At 52.2% G+C, this 21,935-nt stretch overlaps 1 protein-coding gene across 5 annotated transcripts in view; it reads left to right on the forward strand.

The window, feature by feature from the left end:
* LOC124035744 (myosin heavy chain, skeletal muscle, adult-like) overlaps window positions 1-21,935 on the forward strand; it is a 250,637-nt gene that overhangs the window by 100,753 nt on the left and 127,949 nt on the right. For 4 of the 5 annotated variants that reach the window (XM_046349375.1, XM_046349379.1, XM_046349376.1 and 1 more), the window contains 5 exons: window positions 100-183; window positions 2,561-2,707; window positions 7,293-7,376; window positions 8,242-8,412; window positions 9,582-9,656. In XM_046349375.1, coding sequence (XP_046205331.1) covers window positions 100-183; window positions 2,561-2,707; window positions 7,293-7,376; window positions 8,242-8,412; window positions 9,582-9,656 — 561 coding nt within the window. The remainder of the gene's footprint in view (window positions 1-99; window positions 184-2,560; window positions 2,708-7,292; window positions 7,377-8,241; window positions 8,413-9,581; window positions 9,657-21,935) is intronic. The other variant, XM_046349377.1, reaches the window with a different exon arrangement.

Consider the following 21,935-nt stretch of genomic DNA (forward strand, 5'->3'; position numbering starts at 1 on the left):
CGCCTAGTGTTGGGTTCACACTCTGCCCCTCTCTCCTCTCCTCTGTTCACCCACGTTCGGGATGGGAAAACCTGACCCGTTGGGCTGGCTGCACCCCAGTTATCATGTCGGGACGCAACCATCCAGAGGCTCCGGCGAGATGTGCTGCTTTCCCACCAGGCCCGCGACTCCCAGTCTGCTCAGGTAAATATCCAGCTAGCATTAATGACCAGCACCAAGATTAGCCAGTCATTTGCAGCGCCAGCTATTCCAATCAGAGGCAGGAAATCAGATGGGCTCGTTTTGGCATTCTGAACAGTTTATTATGTGATCCTACGCAGATGTATATATATGACCAGGAAGCCGGCTGTGGGGAGGGCACTATTGATTGGTTTCATTGTGAATTACGTGAATAGATAAATTCGTGAGAGTGCATATATATAACGGTATTACTCATTCAGGTCCAAATGGAAAATATTAAAGATTTCTGCTTGAATAAATATGAAATATGTCTCTATCAGCACCGTCTAACTAGGGCATCCGCAGCGTTGGTTATTTGACATGATAATTAGGAAGCGTGTTTCTCTTTTCCTCTGATGTGATGATACTGCTCCTCTGTCTGGGATTTAAATGTGCTATTGATCAGTGTGAGGCTCGGGAGCATAACAGTAACAGTGCTACAGCCCCGCGCACTTGCATACATTTCTACCTTTTGTTTTTACTTCTTGTTAAAATAAATATTTAAACTTTACCCCCCCCCCCCCCCAAAAAAAAAAAATATACTGTTATCTGTTATCCGCTTAACATACGAAGCACATTTTGTGTTCCTACTCTCTGTTTTTCTCCAGTTGTAGTGTGCTAATGTCATGATTTAAATGAAGTATTGATCAGTTTAGGAGGGGAGAATAGAGAGAGGGAGCGATTGTGAGGGAAAGAAAGCAAGAGCAGGGTTATCGGCGTGGATCGCACACAGAAAGAGAGAGCTAAAGGGATGAGCCAGGTTTTTGGTGGGATTCCGTGGAAACGATTCCTATTTCATTGCTACTTTCTAATTGAGGAATAAGCAGCAGTCACCTCATCAGGCTTTCCAAGAGGGAGATAGGTGGAGGCAGCCATGATGCTTTTCAACAGAGAAAGAAGGGGAGAAACGCCCGCGCGGGTCCTGTTCTGGGTGGATTTGTGGATTATCTCTCAGCCTGTATGCAGATGTTTGATTAATGGGTCATCCTGGGAGTCGTCTGGGACTCCATCTTGTCTGTTTTCCTTTCCTCCTCCTCTTGCTGCTGTTGTGATTAGCTACCACCATCACCATCTCACATACAGAAACAAGACTATGTCTCTGTCTCTGACCAACTAGACCAGCACCTGCATGGGTCTTTCCTTTCCCTCCTCTCTCTCTTTCTATCCCACTCTCCCTACTTTCCCTCCTCCCTCTCTTCTCCCTCTCTCTCTCTAATATGATTTAGCAGGTGACTGTGTTGTGTTAATTAGAGGTAGTTTATTAGAGTTAGTGCTGTGTTGGCGTGCCGGGCCAGCCCACTGGCCAGCCTTCTGCAGGTGTCAGACTGGGATCAGTGGGATCCCTCACTGGTCCAGTAGTTTGTTTGGTTACATGTTGATGGTAAAAACACTAGACATTCTTAGAAAAAAGGGTTCCAAAAGGTTTCTTCAGCTCTCCCCATAGGAGAACCCTTTTTGGTTCCATGTAGAACCCTTTTTTGGTTTCAGGTAGAACCCTCTGTGGAAATGGTTCTTCATGGAACCAAAAAACGTTATTCAAAGGGTTCTCCTATGGGGACAGCTGAGTGATGCCTTTTTAGGTTCTAGGAATCCTGTCCAGTGATTATTACAATGATTTCAAATGTTATTAGTTGTTATGCTGTTCTAAGTTGTTTTACATTATATGATGAATTCTACTGTTTCTCATATTATAATGATTATTTCCTTTTTCTTCGTTTAATGACACTTCAGCAGTTGGTTGTCAATGCATTAACTGCATATGAGTAACATTGTAGTATTTATATGTAAACATACATGCAGTCTGTTATCGTGTGTGTTGAAACTCACTGACGCAAACCCCCGCTTCTAGGAGATGATAACGTTGAAATTGAAAAGGTATTTGATTAGTTAAGATCAGACATTCAGATTAGTTCCATGGTGATTATTCTTTATTGACCCATCATTGACCCACTGTTATTGTTAAATATAAGAACTGGACAATCTCTCACCATCAGTACTCGTTTTGGGTTTGGACAATGCATAAATGGCAACCATTTCAATACGGTAGGTTGTATTCGTCAGATAGATTTTTTGCTCTTATTTAATTAATCCAGGCGGTTTCTTACTCATCAGATGCAGGCGGTTTGAGGCGGATGTCAGGGCTGGTGTTGGGAGAGCAGTCCTGGGACTCAGGGTGTCTGGACTTGGGCAGCTGGTGGTTCTGATCTGGGATCCGTGGTGTAGCCATGTCTCAGATAGACAGGCAGGCAGGCAGAGCCAAGACGAAAGGAGAGGAGAGGCTCTTTGTACTGGATTGATTTTCTCCTCCTCTGCCGCCCTGCCCTGTTTTGTGGTTCGATAGCTGGATGTCCATGGGCAGAGGATCTCTCAGCTGCAGACGGAGCTACAGGAGAGCCAACTGGAGCTCCAGAGGGGACACAGCCGAAGAGAGCAGCAGCAGAGGGACCTGCAGACCCAGACACAGCAGGCAGAGGAGCTCCACACTCAGGTAGAGAACTCACCGCCAGTCTCAGGCCTCCTCTCCCTGTTAGCTCTTGTTCAGCCATGATGCTTTGTGTCTACAGTTCTTTGAACGTGTGTGTTGGGTGTCTGTTCACTAGTGCACAGTCTAGAACCAACCAATTTACCCCCAGGAATCTAATCCAAATGTGTTTGAAAAATGTAGAATAACTCATCATACAGGTTGTGTCCACTTTCTTGTGTCTTTATCATTTAAATGTGTTTTGTATAGAAATCATCATAACCATCTGTTGCCGAATTAGCAAAACTGTGAAAGTGTGTCATCTTATAGAGGAGCTTATCTGTTGACCATAAAATAACTCATCCTTTAGAAACTTGAAGATGTCTCACTTTCTAGCAAAACTATATAGTCAGGGTACGTAGGCCTAGGTTAAATCTGCACAATGATCCAATAACAGCATAATGGGCGACATTCCTCCACGTTGATGGAGGCACAACATCCTGTCCTATGGACCAAAATGCCATAGCGGACAGCCCTGTATTGGTTCCATTAGGACAGTTGTGCTATCTGATGCTGGGTCGTGGCGTGGGAACATGTGCTGAGCAGCTGGCCCTGTCTGCCTCTGGCCCAGACCACCTCTCTCCTCTCTACAGTCTAACTGGCAGGCCAGGAAACATGAGTCAGAGCAGGATGACTATGTTGTTTACTACAGAGAACTGGGGGGATGAGGAGCGTGTCTGTCAACGACAGACACACACAGACAGACGGGTAGATGGTCAGACATGCACACAATAAGGCAGACCAGACAGACATGTAGAAAAATTGACATCCATAAATATACAGTAGTTAGATACTTTTTTATTATTATTTTTTATTATTATTATTATTATTATTATCCCGTACGGACTCGGGAGAGATGAAGGTCGAGAGCCGTGTGTCCCCTGAAACACAACCCAGCCAAGCCGCACTGCTTCTTGACACACTGCTCGCTTAACCCGGAAGCCCGCCGAACCAATGTGTTGAAGGAAACACCATGCACCTGGCGACCGTGTCAGCGTGTATTGCTCACGGTTCCAACCAGTATCTCTAGTGGCACAGTTAGCACTGCGATGCAGTGCCTTAGACCACTGCACCACTCGGGCGGCCTGAGTAGTTAGATACTTAAACAGTTATACATTCCGGTAAAAAAAAAGGTCAGTGTTGTGGTCAGCTGAAGGAGATGTGATCAGCTGAAGGAGATCTCTAGCTGTTGCTGGCCACCCCTCCTGGAGAGAACGGCAAACCAATCATATTCAGAGCCAGTGCTGGCTGTCAGCGCCTGTGTCACCTGTCGCTAGGTCTCTAGGCAGACTCTCTGCCTTGAGCTGGAGGGATCCACAGCAGCGATCTGCTCTACATGCCTGATTCACACTTGTCACTCTATCAATGACTGCACCATTCCCTGAGCTCTCTGCCTTTATCTCCCCCTTCTATCTATATGGAATAAAATGAACGAGTCAGTTTCTTTTCCTTCATAGTATTACTATATTCTGTAGCCTCCTGTAACTGTACAGTCATGGCGAGAACGGATGTTTACATCAGTTATGTCCAATTAATGGATGCTGTGTATTGATATCCAAGTGCTCCGGACACCAATTGGGCATTAGGCTAAAGTCACTACCAGCCTATTTCCTCCATGTGCTATCAGTGTCCATTAATGATGAACTAATCAACTGTCTTGTCCTATCCTGTCCTTACTCCCTGTGTGTTTCATTCCAGGCCCTCCATGACTCAGATAGTCATTATCACCGCTGTGTCAACCACCTTTAATTTAAAGGCCATTTTCTACTCTCCATAATGACATGTCACTGTCCTTTCTCCCGAGATTGAATAGATTTGAATGTGGTGACTCTGGTCCTTGTCCATATTAGTCATACAAGCTTCTGCCTAACCTGAAAGAAGTTCACTCATAGGCGGCACGTGAGTTTTAAGTTTGGGGAATCACATTTTAACCATAAAAAATGCAAACAGATCAATAAAAACGACGTTGTCTGATCCATATAATAGGCCTATGTGTCACATCCGTCGTAGAAATGAGTGGACCAAGGTGCAGCGTGAGTAGAGTTCCTCATATTTATTTCAGTGAAACTAAAAACAACAAAGAATAAATGAACGTGCCATTCGTAGCGCACATAGGCACCAAACCAAACAATATCCTACAACGCAGGTGGGAAACGGACCACACTAAGTATGATCCCCAATTAGAGGCAACGATCATCAGCTGCCTCCAATTGGGAACCATACTCACACCAAAATAGAAAATTACAACTAGAAAACCTCCTAGTCATGCGCCCCCCCCCCAAAGGTGCGGACTCCGACCGTAAAACCTGAACCTAGATGGGCAGGTTCCGCTCAGACCATGGAGCGGGACTGGACGCCGTGCCTGGACTGGGCATCAGCGTAGTGGAAGCCTCCGGCCATGGAGCGGGACTGGACGCCGTGCCTGGTCTGGGCACCGGTGCAGAGGAAGGTTCAGGCCATGGAGCGGGACTGGACACCGTGCCTGAACTGGGCACCAGCGTAGAGGAAGGTTCAGGCCATGGAGAGGGACTGGACACCGTGCCTGGACTGAGCACCGGTGCAGTGGAAGGCTCCGGCCATGGAGAGGGACTGGACACCGTGCCTGAACTGGGCACCGGCGTAGAGGAAGGCTCAGGCCATGGAGCGGGACTGGACACCGTGCCTGAACTGGGCACCGGCGTAGAGGAAGGCTCAGGCCCTGGAGCGGGACTGGACACCGTGCCTGAACTGGGCACCGGCGTAGAGGAAGGCTCAGGCCCTGGAGCGGGACTAGACGCCGTGCATGAACTGAACACCGGTGCAGAGGAAGGCTCCGGCCATGGAGCGGAACTGGATGCCGTGCCTGGACTGGGCACCGGCACTGACGACTAAGGGCTGATGACACACTCTTCAGGGCGAGTGCGGGGAGCCGGCACAGGACGTACCGGGATGGGAATGCGCACTGGAGGCCTGGTGCGTGGAGCCGGCACAGAGTTAACCGGACTGATGACACATTCTTCAGGGCAAGTGCGGGGAGCCGGCACAGGACGTACCGGACTGGGAATGCGCACTGGAGGCCTGGTGCGTGGAGCCGGCACAGAGTTAACCGGACTGATGACACATTCTTCAGGGCAAGTGCGGGGAGCCGGCACAGGACGTACCGGACTGGGGAGGCGCACTGGAGGCCTGGGCGGGGAGCCGGCACACATTTCACGGACTGATGACACGCTCTTCAGGGCGAGTGCGGGGAGCCGGCACAGGACTTGCTGGGCTGGGAAGGCACACTGGAGGCCTGGTGCGTGGAGCTGGCACACATTTCACCGGACTGATGACACGCTCTTCAGGGTGAGTGCGGGGAGCCGGCACAGGACTTACCGGGCTGAGGAGGCGCTCTTCAGGGCGAATGCGCTGCAGAATACACCTAACCAACATCTCCCTCCGATCTCCCTCCGATCTCCCTCCTCACACTGCTCCATCGACTCCCCAAAGGTCTCTGGCTCTCTCCTCGGCTCGACCAACCGCCCCTTGTTTGCCCCGACCCCCCTAATTTTTGTGGCCGCGGACCCCGGTGTTGTTGCTGTCCTCCTATACTCCTTGGCGACTCCCGCCAAGGAAGGGTCTCGCATCCACTCATTATTTCCTCCCATGTCCAGCTCTCCTTTTCCTCCATGGCACGCTGCGTGGTCCTGTAGTGGTGGGATATTGTTTGGTTTAGTGCCTATGTGCGCTACAAATGGCACGTTTGTTTATTCTTTGTTGTTTCTGGTTTCACTGAAATAAATATGTGGAACTCTACTCACGCTGCGCCCTGATCCACTAATTTCTACAATGGATGTGACACTATGAGAAGCGGAGATGCAAACACAATATGATGTTCATCTAAACTGGGGGAGGGAATAACAAACTTTCAAGTGGCACTGAGCCAACAATGATAAAGAGTGAATATGCACACTCACCACAGGGATATGGTCGGTGCTCTTTGCTGGTGCCAATGAGCTAGACTACTGTTCGCTCAATGACAATTTGAATAACTAAAAGACAGATTAGAGTGTTTTCATTGTCTTCTCTCTATGGCAATAGCCATTTGCTTTCCAAAATATGTTTTCCCACAATTGTATTTTGAAATATTGTGATATGCCTGGCAGGGCTTCTCTACTTTTCACTGACAGTCTCAACTCAACAGTCATCTATTTGGAATTTAACGAGCGTTGCCCAAATTGCGGGCACTTCCGACTCTATGCAATGCGATGTAAAGAATCGAATGATCTCCTGTTGCCAAATTGCGCTTTCTGGTGTAGTAGCCTATTTATTTCTGTATAAATAGGAGTAGGCTAATTAGGCTATATAATGACACGACCAATTTACTTTCGCCGTGTACGAGTTCACTCTTGCAGTTTCTACAGAAGCTTTTGGTAACAGTGTTGCTGTAAGAAATAATGAAATGCTGTATTGAATAGTGTGGATATATATTTACCGTATTCCAGTGTTTGTTCAGAGACAAGTAGACCTCGTGTACGCTGCAGTACTGTAGTATTCCTCCCTCTCTGACATCCTGTCTCTTTTGTCCCCTTAGCTGGCTGAGGTCAAAGGGCGTCTTGTGCAGGTGGAGGGAGAAAATGAGGCACTCATGGGATATAAGCGGGAGCAGGGAGCCGAGGTCAGACTGGGTGCCTGTCGTGGTTCACAGTGACTGGAGTCCACCACTAACACAATACACACACTCTAGTGGAAACACTTTCATAACCCAAAGTCCATCATCAGCAACAATACACGCTGATTCACACCAGGATTCATATTGTCTGCCGTAACAAAAATCTCTCCACAGACTTGGTGACAATATCTGTTGACATTGGAGACCTTGATGCTCACATTCACAGTACTGGTTACTCTGGAGTCTCTGCCTGTTATAATGTCTCTGTAAGATGTTGTTTATTACCATTGAGAGTCTGCTCATATCCATGCCTACATAATGTGAGTGTGCACGTGTGTGTGTGTGTGTGTGTGTGTGTGTGTGTGTGTGTGTGTGTGTGTGTGTGTGTGTGTGTGTGTGTGTGTGTGTGTGTGTGTGTGTGTGTGTGTGTGTGTGTGTGTGTGTGTGTGTGTGTGTGTGTGTGTGTGTGTGTGTGTGTGTGTGTGTGCGTGTGTGCGTGTGTGTACATGCGATTGTGTGCATGCTTGTATGCAAGTTTGTGTCTTTCCATGGTCTCTTCCTCTCAGAGACCTAGTCCTTCCCCATTAACCTGGGCAGACAAACAGACAGAGATTCCCACTCAGGAAACTCTGCTCTCCCCTGGGAGTTAAACATAGACATGGCTCAGGGGCTGGGTGGATATGGGCTCTGTTAGTGCTGGGAATGAGGATGTATAATGAGAGGGAAATGAGAGCCACTCTTACCTGATTGCCATGGATTCCCCTCCAGTATTAGTGAGGGGTCACAAGCCTACTGTCCCACTGGGAGAAGATGGAGCTGAGACCTAATGTTGTGCTAACCTTACAGTAATGTCCTGTGTGCATGCGTGCAGGTGGAAAGGCTGGCACTGGTGGTGTGTTCTCTGCAGAGGTCGGCCAGGGACAGAGAGGGCACAGAGAGTGTCCAGGCCGAGCGGAGGTGTGTGGACCTGGAGGGGGAGCTGACAGAGACCCGTGCCCAGCTCACGGAGTGCCAGGACAGGCTACAGGAAGCCAGGAGGAGGGTGAGACCACCATGCTATACACCACCATCAACCCAGCTTTACAGATATAGAAATACAGACACACAGGCACTACCACTCTATAAGACAATGTCATGTTGACCTGACTGTTACACTCAATGATTCTACTTCAGTTCTAGTCTTACCATCTCACCCACAATGAGATACTTGATGTCAGTGCTTATTTGGGTATACTGGATTACTCCTAGAGTACATGCCATTGTAAAGGCAGCTACGCTCATGTTGAAGAAGCTGGAATTGTGTTTGCCGTGGCTCAGAACCTTGTTCAAAAGCCTCCCACTGATCCAGCCTCTCCATGTGAGGTGGTGGAAGTCCGGCACATTTCCTCTAGTGCTCAGCATACGGCCAGAGCCTTTATCTGAACACAATTAGTCATTTTCCCAGGCCTCTGCACTCTGCACGCTCTCCCACTATAATTTCTCTGCATTTCCCTGTAACCTTTAGTAGTGGGGTTTGAGTCCACCCTGAGCCCCAGCTCCTCTGCCCAGGCATCCATTACAGCTCTCCAGGACAGCAGCATTAATCCACCTGATGCCATGCCAGCCGTGATCCTCACATGGAAATGAAGCTGCCTCACTGCTGCTGTATTACTATTCACAGGAGGCGTGCGTGCGTGATTTGTCTACTCTCTTTCCATGTCACCTTTGTTGACTTTGTCTCTGTGCTCTCTGCTTTAATGACGCATATATCCTATCTTCAGTCACTGCTTAATCCCAGCAGTGCTGGCTCAGGAACAGATTACTGCTCCCAGACATGAGAGAAGTAAAGAGCAGGGAGGGAGAAAAAGAGAGAGCGAGACGATGAGACGATTCACAGGGAGACAGAGGGGTCCAGCACATGTATGTGGAAGTGTACATGCCCACAACCCTGTCTCAAATAGAAAATTATTTTAAACACTCCATCCACTGCTTTTGTTCATCCTCATTTGCTATGATGGACTCTGTGTACAGCCAGAGATCCTTGTCCAGGTTCACTCCAGCACTCTCTCAGAGTATGCAGTGGGTTTCATGATGGACATTTCCATGTTAGGATGAATCACCTTACTCAATGCCCTCTATCGACAAATGTCTATCTTACCTCTAGCTCCTTAATGAGCTCAAACTGCATGTTTCTGACCCCCTCTCCCTCCCTCCCTCCCCCTCTCTCTCCAGGCTAAGGAGCAGACCCAGAAGTTCCAGGCCAAGGTGTCCAGTCTGAAGAGCCAGCATGGCTGTGTTAGTCAGCAGGTACACAGGCACATGTGACAGACCCAATCCTAACCCTTTCCCCCTTGATTCTTCACATCCTACACATACCCCATCCCTACCACACCCTGCTGTTACCATCCCTACCACACCCTGCTGTTACCATCACCACCACACCCTGGTGTTACCATCACTACCACACCCTGCTTTTACCAGCCCTACCACACCCTGCTGTTACCAGCCCTACCACACCCTGGTGTTACCAACCCTACCACACCCTGCTGTTACCAGCCCTACCACACCCTCCTGTTACCATCCCTTCGTCAACCCGCTGTTACCATCCCTACCTCACCCTGCTGTTACCATCCCTTCCTCACCCTGTTGTTACCATCACCACCACACCCTGCTGCTACCAGCCCTACCACACCCTGCTGTTACCAGCCCAACCACACCCTCCTGTTACCATTCCTTCCTCACCCTGCTGTTACCATTCCTACCACACCCTGCTGTTACCAGTTCTACCATACCTTGCTGTTACCATCCCTACCACACACTGCTGTTACCATCCCTACCACACCCTGCTGTTACCATTCCTACCACACCCTGCTGTTACCAGTTCTACCATACCTTGCTGTTACCATCCCTACCACACACTGCTGTTACCATCCCTACCACACCCTGCTGTTACCATCCCTACCACACCCTGCTGTTATGATCCCTACATCACCCTGCAGTTACCATCCCTACCACACCCTGCCTTTACCAGCCCTTCCACACCCTGCTGTTACCATCCCTACCACACCCTGCTGTTACCATCATTATCACACCCTGCTGTTACCATCCCTACCACACCCTGCTGTCACCAGCCCTACCACACCCTGCTATTACCAGCCCAACCACACCCTGCTGTTACCGGCCCTACATCACGCTGCTGTTACCATCACTGCCACACCCTGCTGTTACCAGCCCTACTACACCCTGCTGTTACCATCACTACCACACCCTGCATTTACCAGCCCTACCACACCCTCCTGTTACTATCAATTCCGCACCCTGCTGTTACCATCCCTACCTCACCCTGCTGTTACCATCCCTTTCACACCCTGCTGTTACCAGTTCTACCACACCCTGCTGTTACCAGCCCTTCCTCACCCTGCTGTTACCAGCCCTACCACACCCTGCTGTTGCCATCCCTACCTCACCCTGCTGTTACCATCCCTACCTCACCATGCTGTTACCATCCCTGCCTTACCCTGCGGTTACCATCCTTACCACACTCTGCTGTTACCATCCCTACCACACCCTGCTGTCACCAGCCCAACCACACCCTGCTATTAACAGCCCAACCACACCCTGCTGTTACCAGCCCTACCACACCCTGCTGTTACCAGCCCTACCACACCCTCCTATTACCATCCCTTCCTCACCCTGCTGTTACCATCCCTACCTCACCCTGCTGTTACTATCCCTACCACACCCTGTTGTTACTAACCCTACCACACCCTGCTGTTACCATCCCTACCACACCCTGTTGTTACCATCCCTACCACACCCTGCTGTTACCATCACTACCTCACCCTGCTGTTTCCAGCCCAACCACACCCTGCTGTTACCAGCCCTACCACACCCTGCTGTTACCATCCCTACCACACCCTGATGTTACCATCGCTACCTCACCCTGCTGTTACCATCCCTACCTCACCCTGCTGTTACCATCCCAACCACACCCTTCTATTACCAGCCCTACCTCACCCTGCTGTTACCATCGCTACCTCACCCTGCTGTTACCATCGCTACCTCACCCTGCTGTTACCAGCCCAACCACACCCTGCTATTAACAGCCCAACCACACCCTGCTGTTACCAGCCCTACCACACCTTGCTGTTACCATCCTTACCACACTCTGCTGTTACCATCCCTACATCACCCTGCTGTTACAATCCCAACCACACCCTGCTGTTACCATCCCTACATCACCCTGCTATTAACAGCCCAACCACACCCTGCTGTTACCAGCCCTGCCACACCCTGTTGTTACTAACCCTACCACACCCTGCTGTTACCATCCCTACCACACCCTGTTGTTACCATCCCTACCACACCCTGCTGTTACCATCCCTACCACACCCTGCTGTTACCAGCCCTACCACACCCTGCTGTTACCAGCCCTACCACACCCTGCTGTTACCATCCCTACCACACCCTACTGTTACCAGCCCTACCTCACCATGCTGTTACCATCCCTACCTCACCATGCTGTTACCATCCCTTCCTTACCCTGCTGTTACCATCCTTACCACACCCTGCTGTTACAATCCCAACCACACCCTGCTGTTACCAGCCCTACCACACCCTGCTGTTGCCATCCCTACCTCACCCTGCTGTTACCATCCCTACCTCACCATGCTGTTACCATCCCTGCCTTACCCTGCGGTTACCATCCTTACCACACTCTGCTGTTACCATCCCTACCACACCCTGCTGTCACCAGCCCAACCACACCCTGTTATTAACAGCCCAACCACACTCTGCTGTTACCAGCCCTACCACACCCTGCTGTTACCAGCCCTACCACACCCTCCTATTACTATCCCTACCTCACCCTGCTGTTACCATCCCTACCTCACCCTGCTGTTACTATCCCTACCACACCCTGTTGTTACTAACCCTACCACACCCTGCTGTTACCATCCCTACCACACCCTGTTGTTACCATCCCTACCACACCCTGCTGTTACCATCCCTACCACACCCTGCTGTTACCAGCCCTACCACACCCTGCTGTTACCAGCCCTACCACACCCTGCTGTTACCATCCCTACCACACCCTGCTTTTACCAGCCCTACCACACCCTCCTGTTACCATCCTTTCCGCACCCTGCTGTAACCATACCTACCGCACCACCCTGCTGTTACCATCCCTACCTCACCCTGCTGTTTCCAGCCCAACCACACCCTGCTGTTACCATCCCTACCACACCCTGCTGTTGCCATCCCTACCTCACCCTGCTGTTACCATCCCTACCACACCCTGCTGTTGCCATCCCTACCACACCCTGATGTTACCATCGCTACCTCACCCTGCTGTTACCATCCCTACCTCACCCTGCTGTTACCATCCCAACCACACCCTGCTATTACCAGCCCTAACTCACCCTGCTGTTACCATCGCTACCTCACCCTGCTGTTACCATTGCTACCTCACCCTGCTGTTACCATCCCTACCTCACCCTGCTGTTACTATCCCTACCACACCCTGTTGTTACTAACCCTACCACACCCTGCTGTTACCATCCCTACCACACCCTGCTGTTACCATCCCTACCACACCCTGCTGTTACCAGCCCTACCACACCCTGCTGTTACCAGCCCTACCACACCCTGCTGTTACCATCCCTACCACACCCTGCTTTTACCAGCCCTACCACACCCTCCTGTTACCATCCTTTCCGCACCCTGCTGTAACCATACCTACCGCACCCTGCTGTTACCATCCCTACCTCACCCTGCTGTTTCCAGCCCAACTACACCCTGCTGTTACCATCCCTACCACACCCTGCTGTTGCCATCCCTACCTCACCCTGCTGTTACCATCCCTACCACACCCTGCTGTTGCCATCCCTACCACACCCTGATGTTACCATCGCTACCTCACCCTGCTGTTACCATCCCTACCTCACCCTGCTGTTACCATCCCAACCACACCCTGCTATTACCAGCCCTAACTCACCCTGCTGTTACCATCGCTACCTCACCCTGCTGTTACCATTGCTACCTCACCCTGCTGTTACCATCCCTACCTCACCCTGCTGTTACTATCCCTACCACACCCTGTTGTTACTAACCCTACCACACCCTGCTGTTACCATCCCTACCACACCCTGTTGTTACCATCCCTACCACACCCTGCTGTTACCATCCCTACCACACCCTGCTGTTACCAGCCCTACCACACCCTGCTGTTACCAGCCCTACCACACCCTGCTGTTACCATCCCTACCACACCCTGCTTTTACCAGCCCTACCACACCCTCCTGTTACCATCCTTTCCGCACCCTGCTGTAACCATACCTACCGCACCCTGCTGTTACCATCCCTACCACACCCTGCTGTTACCATCCCTACCACACCCTGCTGTTGCCATCCCTACCACACCCTGCTGTTGCCATCCCTACCTCACCCTGCTGTTACCATCCCTACCACACCCTGCTGTTGCCATCCCTACCACACCCTGATGTTACCATCGCTACCTCACCCTGCTGTTACCATCCCTACCTCACCCTGCTGTTACCATCCCAACCACACCCTGCTATTACCAGCCCTAACTCACCCTGCTGTTACCATCGCTACCTCACCCTGCTGTTACCATTGCTACCTCACCCTGCTGTTAGCAGCCCAACCACACCCTGCTATTAACAGCCCAACCACACCCTGCTGTTACCAGCCCTACCACACCTTGCTGTTACCATCCTTACCACACTCTGCTGTTACCATCCCTACATCACCCTGCTGTTGCCATCCCTACCTCACCCTGCTGTTACCATCCCTACCTCACCCTTCTCTTACCATCCCTACCACACCCTGCTGTCACCAGCCCAACCACACCCTGCTATTAACAGCCCAACCACACCCTGCTGTTACCAGCCCTACCACACCCTGCTGTTACCAGCCCTACCACACCCTCCTATTACCATCCCTTCCTCACCCTGCTGTTACCATCCCTACCTCACCCTGCTGTTACTATCCCTACCACACCCTGTTGTTACTTACCCTACCACACCCTGCTGTTACCATCCCTACCACACCCTGTTGTTACCATCCCTACCACACCCTGCTGTTACCATCACTACCTCACCCTGCTGTTTCCAGCCCAACCACACCCTGCTGTTACCAGCCCTACCACACCCTGCTGTTACCATCCCTACCACACCCTGATGTTACCATCCCTACCTCACCCTGCTGTTACCATCCCTACCTCACCCTGCTGTTACCATCCCAACCACACCCCTTCTATTACCAGCCCTACCTCACCCTGCTGTTACCATCCCTACCTCACCCTGCTGTTACCATCCCAACCACACCCTGCTGTTACCAGCCCAACCACACCCTGCTATTAACAGCCCAACCACACCCTGCTGTTACCAGCCCTGCCACACCCTGCTGTTGCCATCCCTACCTCACCCTGCTGTTACCATCCCAACCACACCCTTCTATTACCAGCCCTACCTCACCCTGCTGTTACCATCCCTACCTCACCCTGCTGTTACCATCCCTACCTCACCCTGCTGTTACCAGCCCAACCACACCCTGCTATTAACAGCCCAACCACACCCTGCTGTTACCAGCCCTACCACACCCTGCCACACCCTGCTGTTGCCATCCCTACCTCACCCTGCTGTTACCATCCCAACCACACCCTTCTATTACCAGCCCTACCTCACCCTGCTGTTACCATCGCTACCTCACCCTGCTGTTACCATCGCTACCTCACCCTGCTGTTACCAGCCCAACCACACCCTGCTATTAACAGCCCAACCACACCCTGCTGTTACCAGCCCTGCCACACCCTGCTGTTGCCATCCCTACCTCACCCTGCTCTTACCATCCCTACCACACCTTGCTGTTACCAGCCCAACCACACCCTGCCGTTACCATCCCTACCACACCCTACCGTTACCATCCCTACCACACCCTACTGTTACCAGCCCTACCTCACCATGCTGTTACCATCCCTTCCTTACCCTCCTGTTACCATCCTTACCACACCCTGCTGTTACAATCCCAACCACACCCTGCTGTTACCAGCCCTACCACACCCTGCTGTTGCCATCCCTACCTCACCCTGCTGTTACCATCCCTACCTCACCATGCTGTTACCATCCCTGCCTTACCCTGCGGTTACCATCCTTACCACACTCTGCTGTTACCATCCCTACCACACCCTGCTGTCACCAGCCCAGCCACACCCTGCTATTAACAGCCCAACCACACTCTGCTGTTACCAGCCCTACCACACCCTGCTGTTACCAGCCCTACCACACCCTCCTATTACTATCCCTACCTCACCCTGCTGTTACCATCCCTACCTCACCCTGCTGTTACTATCCCTACCACACCCTGTTGTTACTAACCCTACCACACCCTGCTGTTACCATCCCTACCACACCCTGTTGTTACCATCCCTACCACACCCTGCTGTTACCATCCCTACCACACCCTGCTGTTACCAGCCCTACCACACCCTGCTGTTACCAGCCCTACCACACCCTGCTGTTACCATCCCTACCACACCCTGCTTTTACCAGCCCTACCACACCCTCCTGTTACCATCCTTTCCGCACCCTGCTGTAACCATACCTACCGCACCCTGCTGTTACCATCCCTACCTCACCCTGCTGTTTCCAGCCCAACCACACCCTGCTGTTACCATCCCTACCACACCCTGCTGTTGCCATCCCTACCTCACCCTGCTGTTACCATCCCTACCACACCCTGCTGTTGCCATCCCTACCACACCCTGATGTTACCATCGCTACCTCACCCTGCTGTTACCATCCCTACCTCACCCTGCTGTTACCATCCCAACCACACCCTGCTATTACCAGCCCTAACTCACCCTGCTGTTACCATCGCTACCTCACCCTGCTGTTACCATTGCTACCTCACCCTGCTGTTAGCAGCCCAACCACACCCTGCTATTAACAGCCCAACCACACCCTGCTGTTAACAGCCCAACCACACTCTGCTGTTACCAGCCCTACCACACCCTGCTGTTACCAGCCCTACCACACCCTCCTATTACTATCCCTACCTCACCCTGCTGTTACCATCCCTACATCACCCTGCTGTTACAATCCCAACCACACCCTGCTGTTACCAGCCCTACAACACCCTGCTGTTGCCATCCCTACCTCACCCTGCTGTTACCATCCCTACCTCACCCTGCTCTTACCATCCCTACCACACCTTGCTGTTACCAGCCCAACCACACCCTGCCGTTACCATCCCTACCACACCCTACTGTTACCATCCCTACCACACCCTACTGTTACCAGCCCCACCTCACCATGCTGTTACCATCCCTTCCTTACCCTGCTGTTACCAGCCCTACCTCACCCTGCTGTTACCATCGCTACCTCACCCTGCTGTTACCATCGCTACCTCACCCTGCTGTTACCAGCCCAACCACACCCTGCTATTAACAGCCCAACCACACCCTGCTGTTAACAGCCCAACCACACCCTGCTGTTACCAGCCCTACCACACCTTGCTGTTACCATCCTTACCTCACCATGCTGTTACCATCCCAACCACACCCTGCTATTACCAGCCCTACCTCACCCTGCTGTTACCATCGCTACCTCACCCTGCTGTTACCAGCCCAACCACACCCTGCTGTTACCAGCCCAACCACACCCTGCTGTTACCAGCCCTACCACACCTTGCTGTTACCATCCTTACCACACTCTGCTGTTACCATCCCTACATCACCCTGCTGTTACCATCCTTACCACACCCTGCTGTTACAATCCCAACCACACCATGCTGTTACCAGCCCTACCACACCCTGCTGTTGCCATCCCTACCTCACCCTGCTGTTACCATCCCTACCTCACCATGCTGTTACCATCCCTTCCTTACCCTGCTGTTACCATCCTTACCACACTCTGCTGTTACCATCCCTACCACACCCTGCTGTCACCAGCCCAACCACACCCTGCTATTAACAGCCCAACCACACCCTGCTGTTACCAGCCCCACCACACCCTCCTGTTACCATCCCTACCTCACCCTACTGTTACCATCCCTACCACACCCTGTTGTTACTAACCCTACCACACCCTGCTGTTACCATCCCTACCACACCCTGTTGTTACCATCCCTACCACACCCTGCTGTTACCATCACTACCTCACCCTGCTGTTTCCAGCCCAACCACACCTTGCTGTTGCCATCCCTACCTCACCCTGCTGTTACCAGCCCTACCACACACTGCTGTTACCAGCCCTACCACACTCTGCTTTTACCAGCCCTACCACACCCTCCTGTTACCATCCCTACCCTCACCCTGCTGTTACCATCCCTACCACACCCTGCTGTTACCATCCCTTCCTTACCCTGCCTTTACCATCCCTACCTCACCCTGCTGTTACCATCCCTACCACACCCTGTTGTTACCATCCCTACCACACCCTGCTGTTACCATCCCTTCCTCACCCTGCTGTTACCATCCCTACCTCACCCTGCTGTTACCATCGCTACTGTTACCATCCCTACCACACCCTGCTGTTACCATCCCTACCTCACCCTTCTGTTACCATCCCTACTGTTACCATCCCTACCACACCCTGCTGTTACCATCCCTTCCTCACCCTGCTGTTACCATCCCTACCACACCCTTCTGTTCCCATCCCTACCACACCCTGCTGTTACCATCCCTACCACACCCTGCTGTTACCATCCCTACCACACCCTGCTGTTACCATCCCTACCTCACCCTGCTGTTACCATCCCTACTGTTACCATCCCTACCACACCCTGCTGTTACCTTCCTTACCACACTCTGCTGTTACCATCCCTACATCACCCTGCTGTTGCCATCCCTACCTCACCCTGCTGTTGCCATCCCTACCTCACCCTGCTGTTACCATCCCTACCTCACCCTGCTCTTACCATCCCTACCACACCTTGCTTTTACCCGCCCAACCACACCCTGCCGTTACCATCCCTACCACACCCTACTGTTACCATCCCTACCACACCCTTCTGTTCCCATCTCTACCACACCCTGCTGTTACCATCCCTACCACACCCTGCTGTTACCATCCCTACCACACCCTGCTGTTACCATCCCTACCTCACCCTGCTGTTACCATCCCTACTGTTACCATCCCTACCTCACCCTGCTGTTACCATCCCTACTGTTACCATTCCTACCACACCCTGCTGTTACCATCCCTTCCTCACCCTGCTGTTACCATCCCTTCCTCACCCTGCTGTTACCATCCCTACCACACCCTGCTGTTCCCATCCCTACCACACCCTGCTGTTACCATCCCTACCACACCCTGCTGTTACCATCCCTACCACACCCTGCTGTTACCATCCCTACCACACCCTGCTGTTACCATCCCTACCTCACCCTGCTGTTACCATCCCTACCACACCCTGTTGTTACCATCCCTACCACACCCTGCTGTTACCATCCCTACCTCACCCTGCTGTTTCCAGCCCAACCACACCCTGCTATTACCATCCCTACCTCATCTTGCTGTTGCCATCCCTACCTCACCCTGCTGTTACCAGCCCTACCACACACTGCTGTTACCAGCCCTACCACACCCTGCTTTTACCAGCCCTACCACACCCTCCTGTTACCATCCCTACCCTCACCCTGCTGTTACCATCCCTACCACACCCTGTTGATACCATCTGTACCACACCCTGCTGTTACCATCCGTACCACACCCTGCTGTTACCATCCCTACCTCACCCTGCTGTTACCATCCCAACCACACCCTGCTATTACCAGCCCTACCTCACCCTGCTGTTACCATCGCGACCTCACCCTGCTGTTACCATCGCTACCTACCCTGCTGTTACCAGCCCAACCACACCCTGCTATTAACAGCCCTACCACACCCTGCTGTTACCAGCCCTACCACACCTTGCTGTTACCATCCTTACCACACTCTGCTGTTACCATCCCTACATCACCCTGCTGTTACAATCCCAACCACACCCTGCTGTTACCATCCCTACCTCACCCTGCTATTAATAGCCCAACCACACCCTGCTGTTCCCAGCCCTACCACACCTCGCTGTTACCATCCTTACCACACTCTGCTGTTACCATCCTTACCACACTCTGCTGTTACCATCTCTTCATCACCCTGCTGTTGCCATCCCTACCTCACCCTGCTGTTACCATCCCTACCTCACCCTGCTCTTACCATCCCTACCACACTTTGCTGTTACCAGCCCAACCACACCCTGCCGTTACCATCCCTACCACACCCTACTGTTACCATCCCTACCACACCCTACTGTTACCAGCCCTACCTCACCATGCTGTTACCATCCCTTCCTTACCCTGCTGTTACCAGCCCCACCACACCCTGCTTTTCCCAGCCCTACCACACCTCGCTGTTACCATCCCTACCTCACCCTGCTGTTACCATCCCTACCTCACCCTGCTCTTACCATCCCTACCACACCTTGCTTTTACCCGCCCAACCACACCCTGCCGTTACCATCCCTACCACACCCTACTGTTACCATCCCTACCACACCCTACTGTTCCCATCTCTACCACACCCTGCTGTTACCATCCCTACCACACCCTGCTGTTACCATCCCTACCACACCCTGCTGTTACCATCCCTACCTCACCCTGCTGTTACCATCCCTACTGTTACCATCCCTACCTCACCCTGCTGTTACCATCCCTACTGTTACCATCCCTACCACACCCTGCTGTTACCATCCCTTCCTCACCCTGCTGTTACCATCCCTACCACACCCTGCTGTTACCATTCCTACCACACCCTGCTGTTACCATCCCTACCTCACCCTGCTGTTACCATCCCTACCACACCCTGTTGTTACCATCCCTACCTCACCCTGCTGTTACCATCCCTACCTCACCCTGCTGTTTCCAGCCCAACCACACCCTGCTATTACCATCCCTACCTCATCTTGCTGTTGCCATCCCTACCTCACCCTGCTGTTACCAGCCCTACCACACACTGCTGTTACCAGCCCTACCACACCCTGCTTTTACCAGCCCTACCACACCCTCCTGTTACCATCCCTACCCTCACCCTGCTGTTACCATCCCTACCACACCCTGTTGATACCATCCGTACCACACCCTGCTGTTACCATCCGTACCACACCCTGCTGTTACCATCCCTACCTCACCCTGCTGTTACCATCCCAACCACACCCTGCTATTACCAGCCCTACCTCACCCTGCTGTTACCATCGCGACCTCACCCTGCTGTTACCATCGCGACCTCACCCTGCTGTTACCAGCCCAACCACACCCTGCTATAAACAGCCCAACCACACCCTGCTGTTACCAGCCCTACCACACCTTGCTGTTACCATCCTTACCACACTCTGCTGTTACCATCCCTACATCACCCTGCTGTTACAATCCCAACCACACCCTGCTGTTACCATCCCTACCTCACCCTGCTATTAATAGCCCAACCACACCCTGCTGTTCCCAGCCCTACCCTCACCCTGCTGTTACCATCCCTACCACACCCTGTTGATACCATCTCTACCACACCCTGCTGTTACCATCCCTTCCCTGCTGTTACCATCCCTGCCTTTACCATCCCTACCTCACCCTGCTGTTACCATCCCTACCACACCCTGTTGTTACCATCCCTACCACACCCTGCTGTTACCATCCCTTCCTCACCCTGCTGTTACCATCGCTACCTCACCCTGCTGTTACCATCGCTACCTCACCCTGCTGTTACCAGCCCAACCACACCCTGCTATTAACAGCCCAACCACACCCTGCTGTTACCAGCCCTACCACACCTTGCTGTTACCATCCTTACCACACTCTGCTGTTACCATCCCTACATCACCCTGCTGTTACAATCCCAACCACACCCTGCTGTTACCATCCCTACCTCACCCTGCTCTTACCATCCCTACCACACCTTGCTGTTACCAGCCCAACCACACCCTGCCATTACCATCCCTACCACACCCTACTGTTACCATCCCTACCACACCCTACTGTTACCAGCCCTACCTCACCATGCTGTTACCATCCCTACCTCACCCTGCTGTTACCATCCCTACCACACCCTGCTGTTGCCATCCCTACCACACCCTGCTGTTACCATCCATACCTCACCCTGCTGTTTCCAGCCCAACCACACCCTGCTGTTACCATCCCTACCTCACCCTGCTGTTGCCATCCCTACCTCACCCTGCTGTTACCAGCCCTACCACACCCTGCTGTTACCAGCCCTACCACACCCTCCTGTTACCATCCCTACCTTCACCCTGCTGTTACCATCCCTACCACACCCTGTTGTTACCATCCCTACCACACCCTGCTGTTACCATCCCTTCCTTACCCTGCCTTTACCATCCCTACCTCACCCTGCTGTTACCATCCCTACCACACCCTGTTGTTACCATCCCTACCACACCCTGCTGTTACCATCCCTACCACACCCTGCTGTTACCATCCCTACCACACTCTGCTGTTGCCATCCCTACCACACCCTGCTGTTACCATCCATACCTCACCCTGCTGTTTCCAGCCCAACCACACCCTGCTGTTAC

This window comes from Oncorhynchus gorbuscha, linkage group LG05 (assembly GCF_021184085.1).
Source record: "Oncorhynchus gorbuscha isolate QuinsamMale2020 ecotype Even-year linkage group LG05, OgorEven_v1.0, whole genome shotgun sequence".
Classification (NCBI taxonomy): domain Eukaryota; kingdom Metazoa; phylum Chordata; class Actinopteri; order Salmoniformes; family Salmonidae; genus Oncorhynchus; species Oncorhynchus gorbuscha.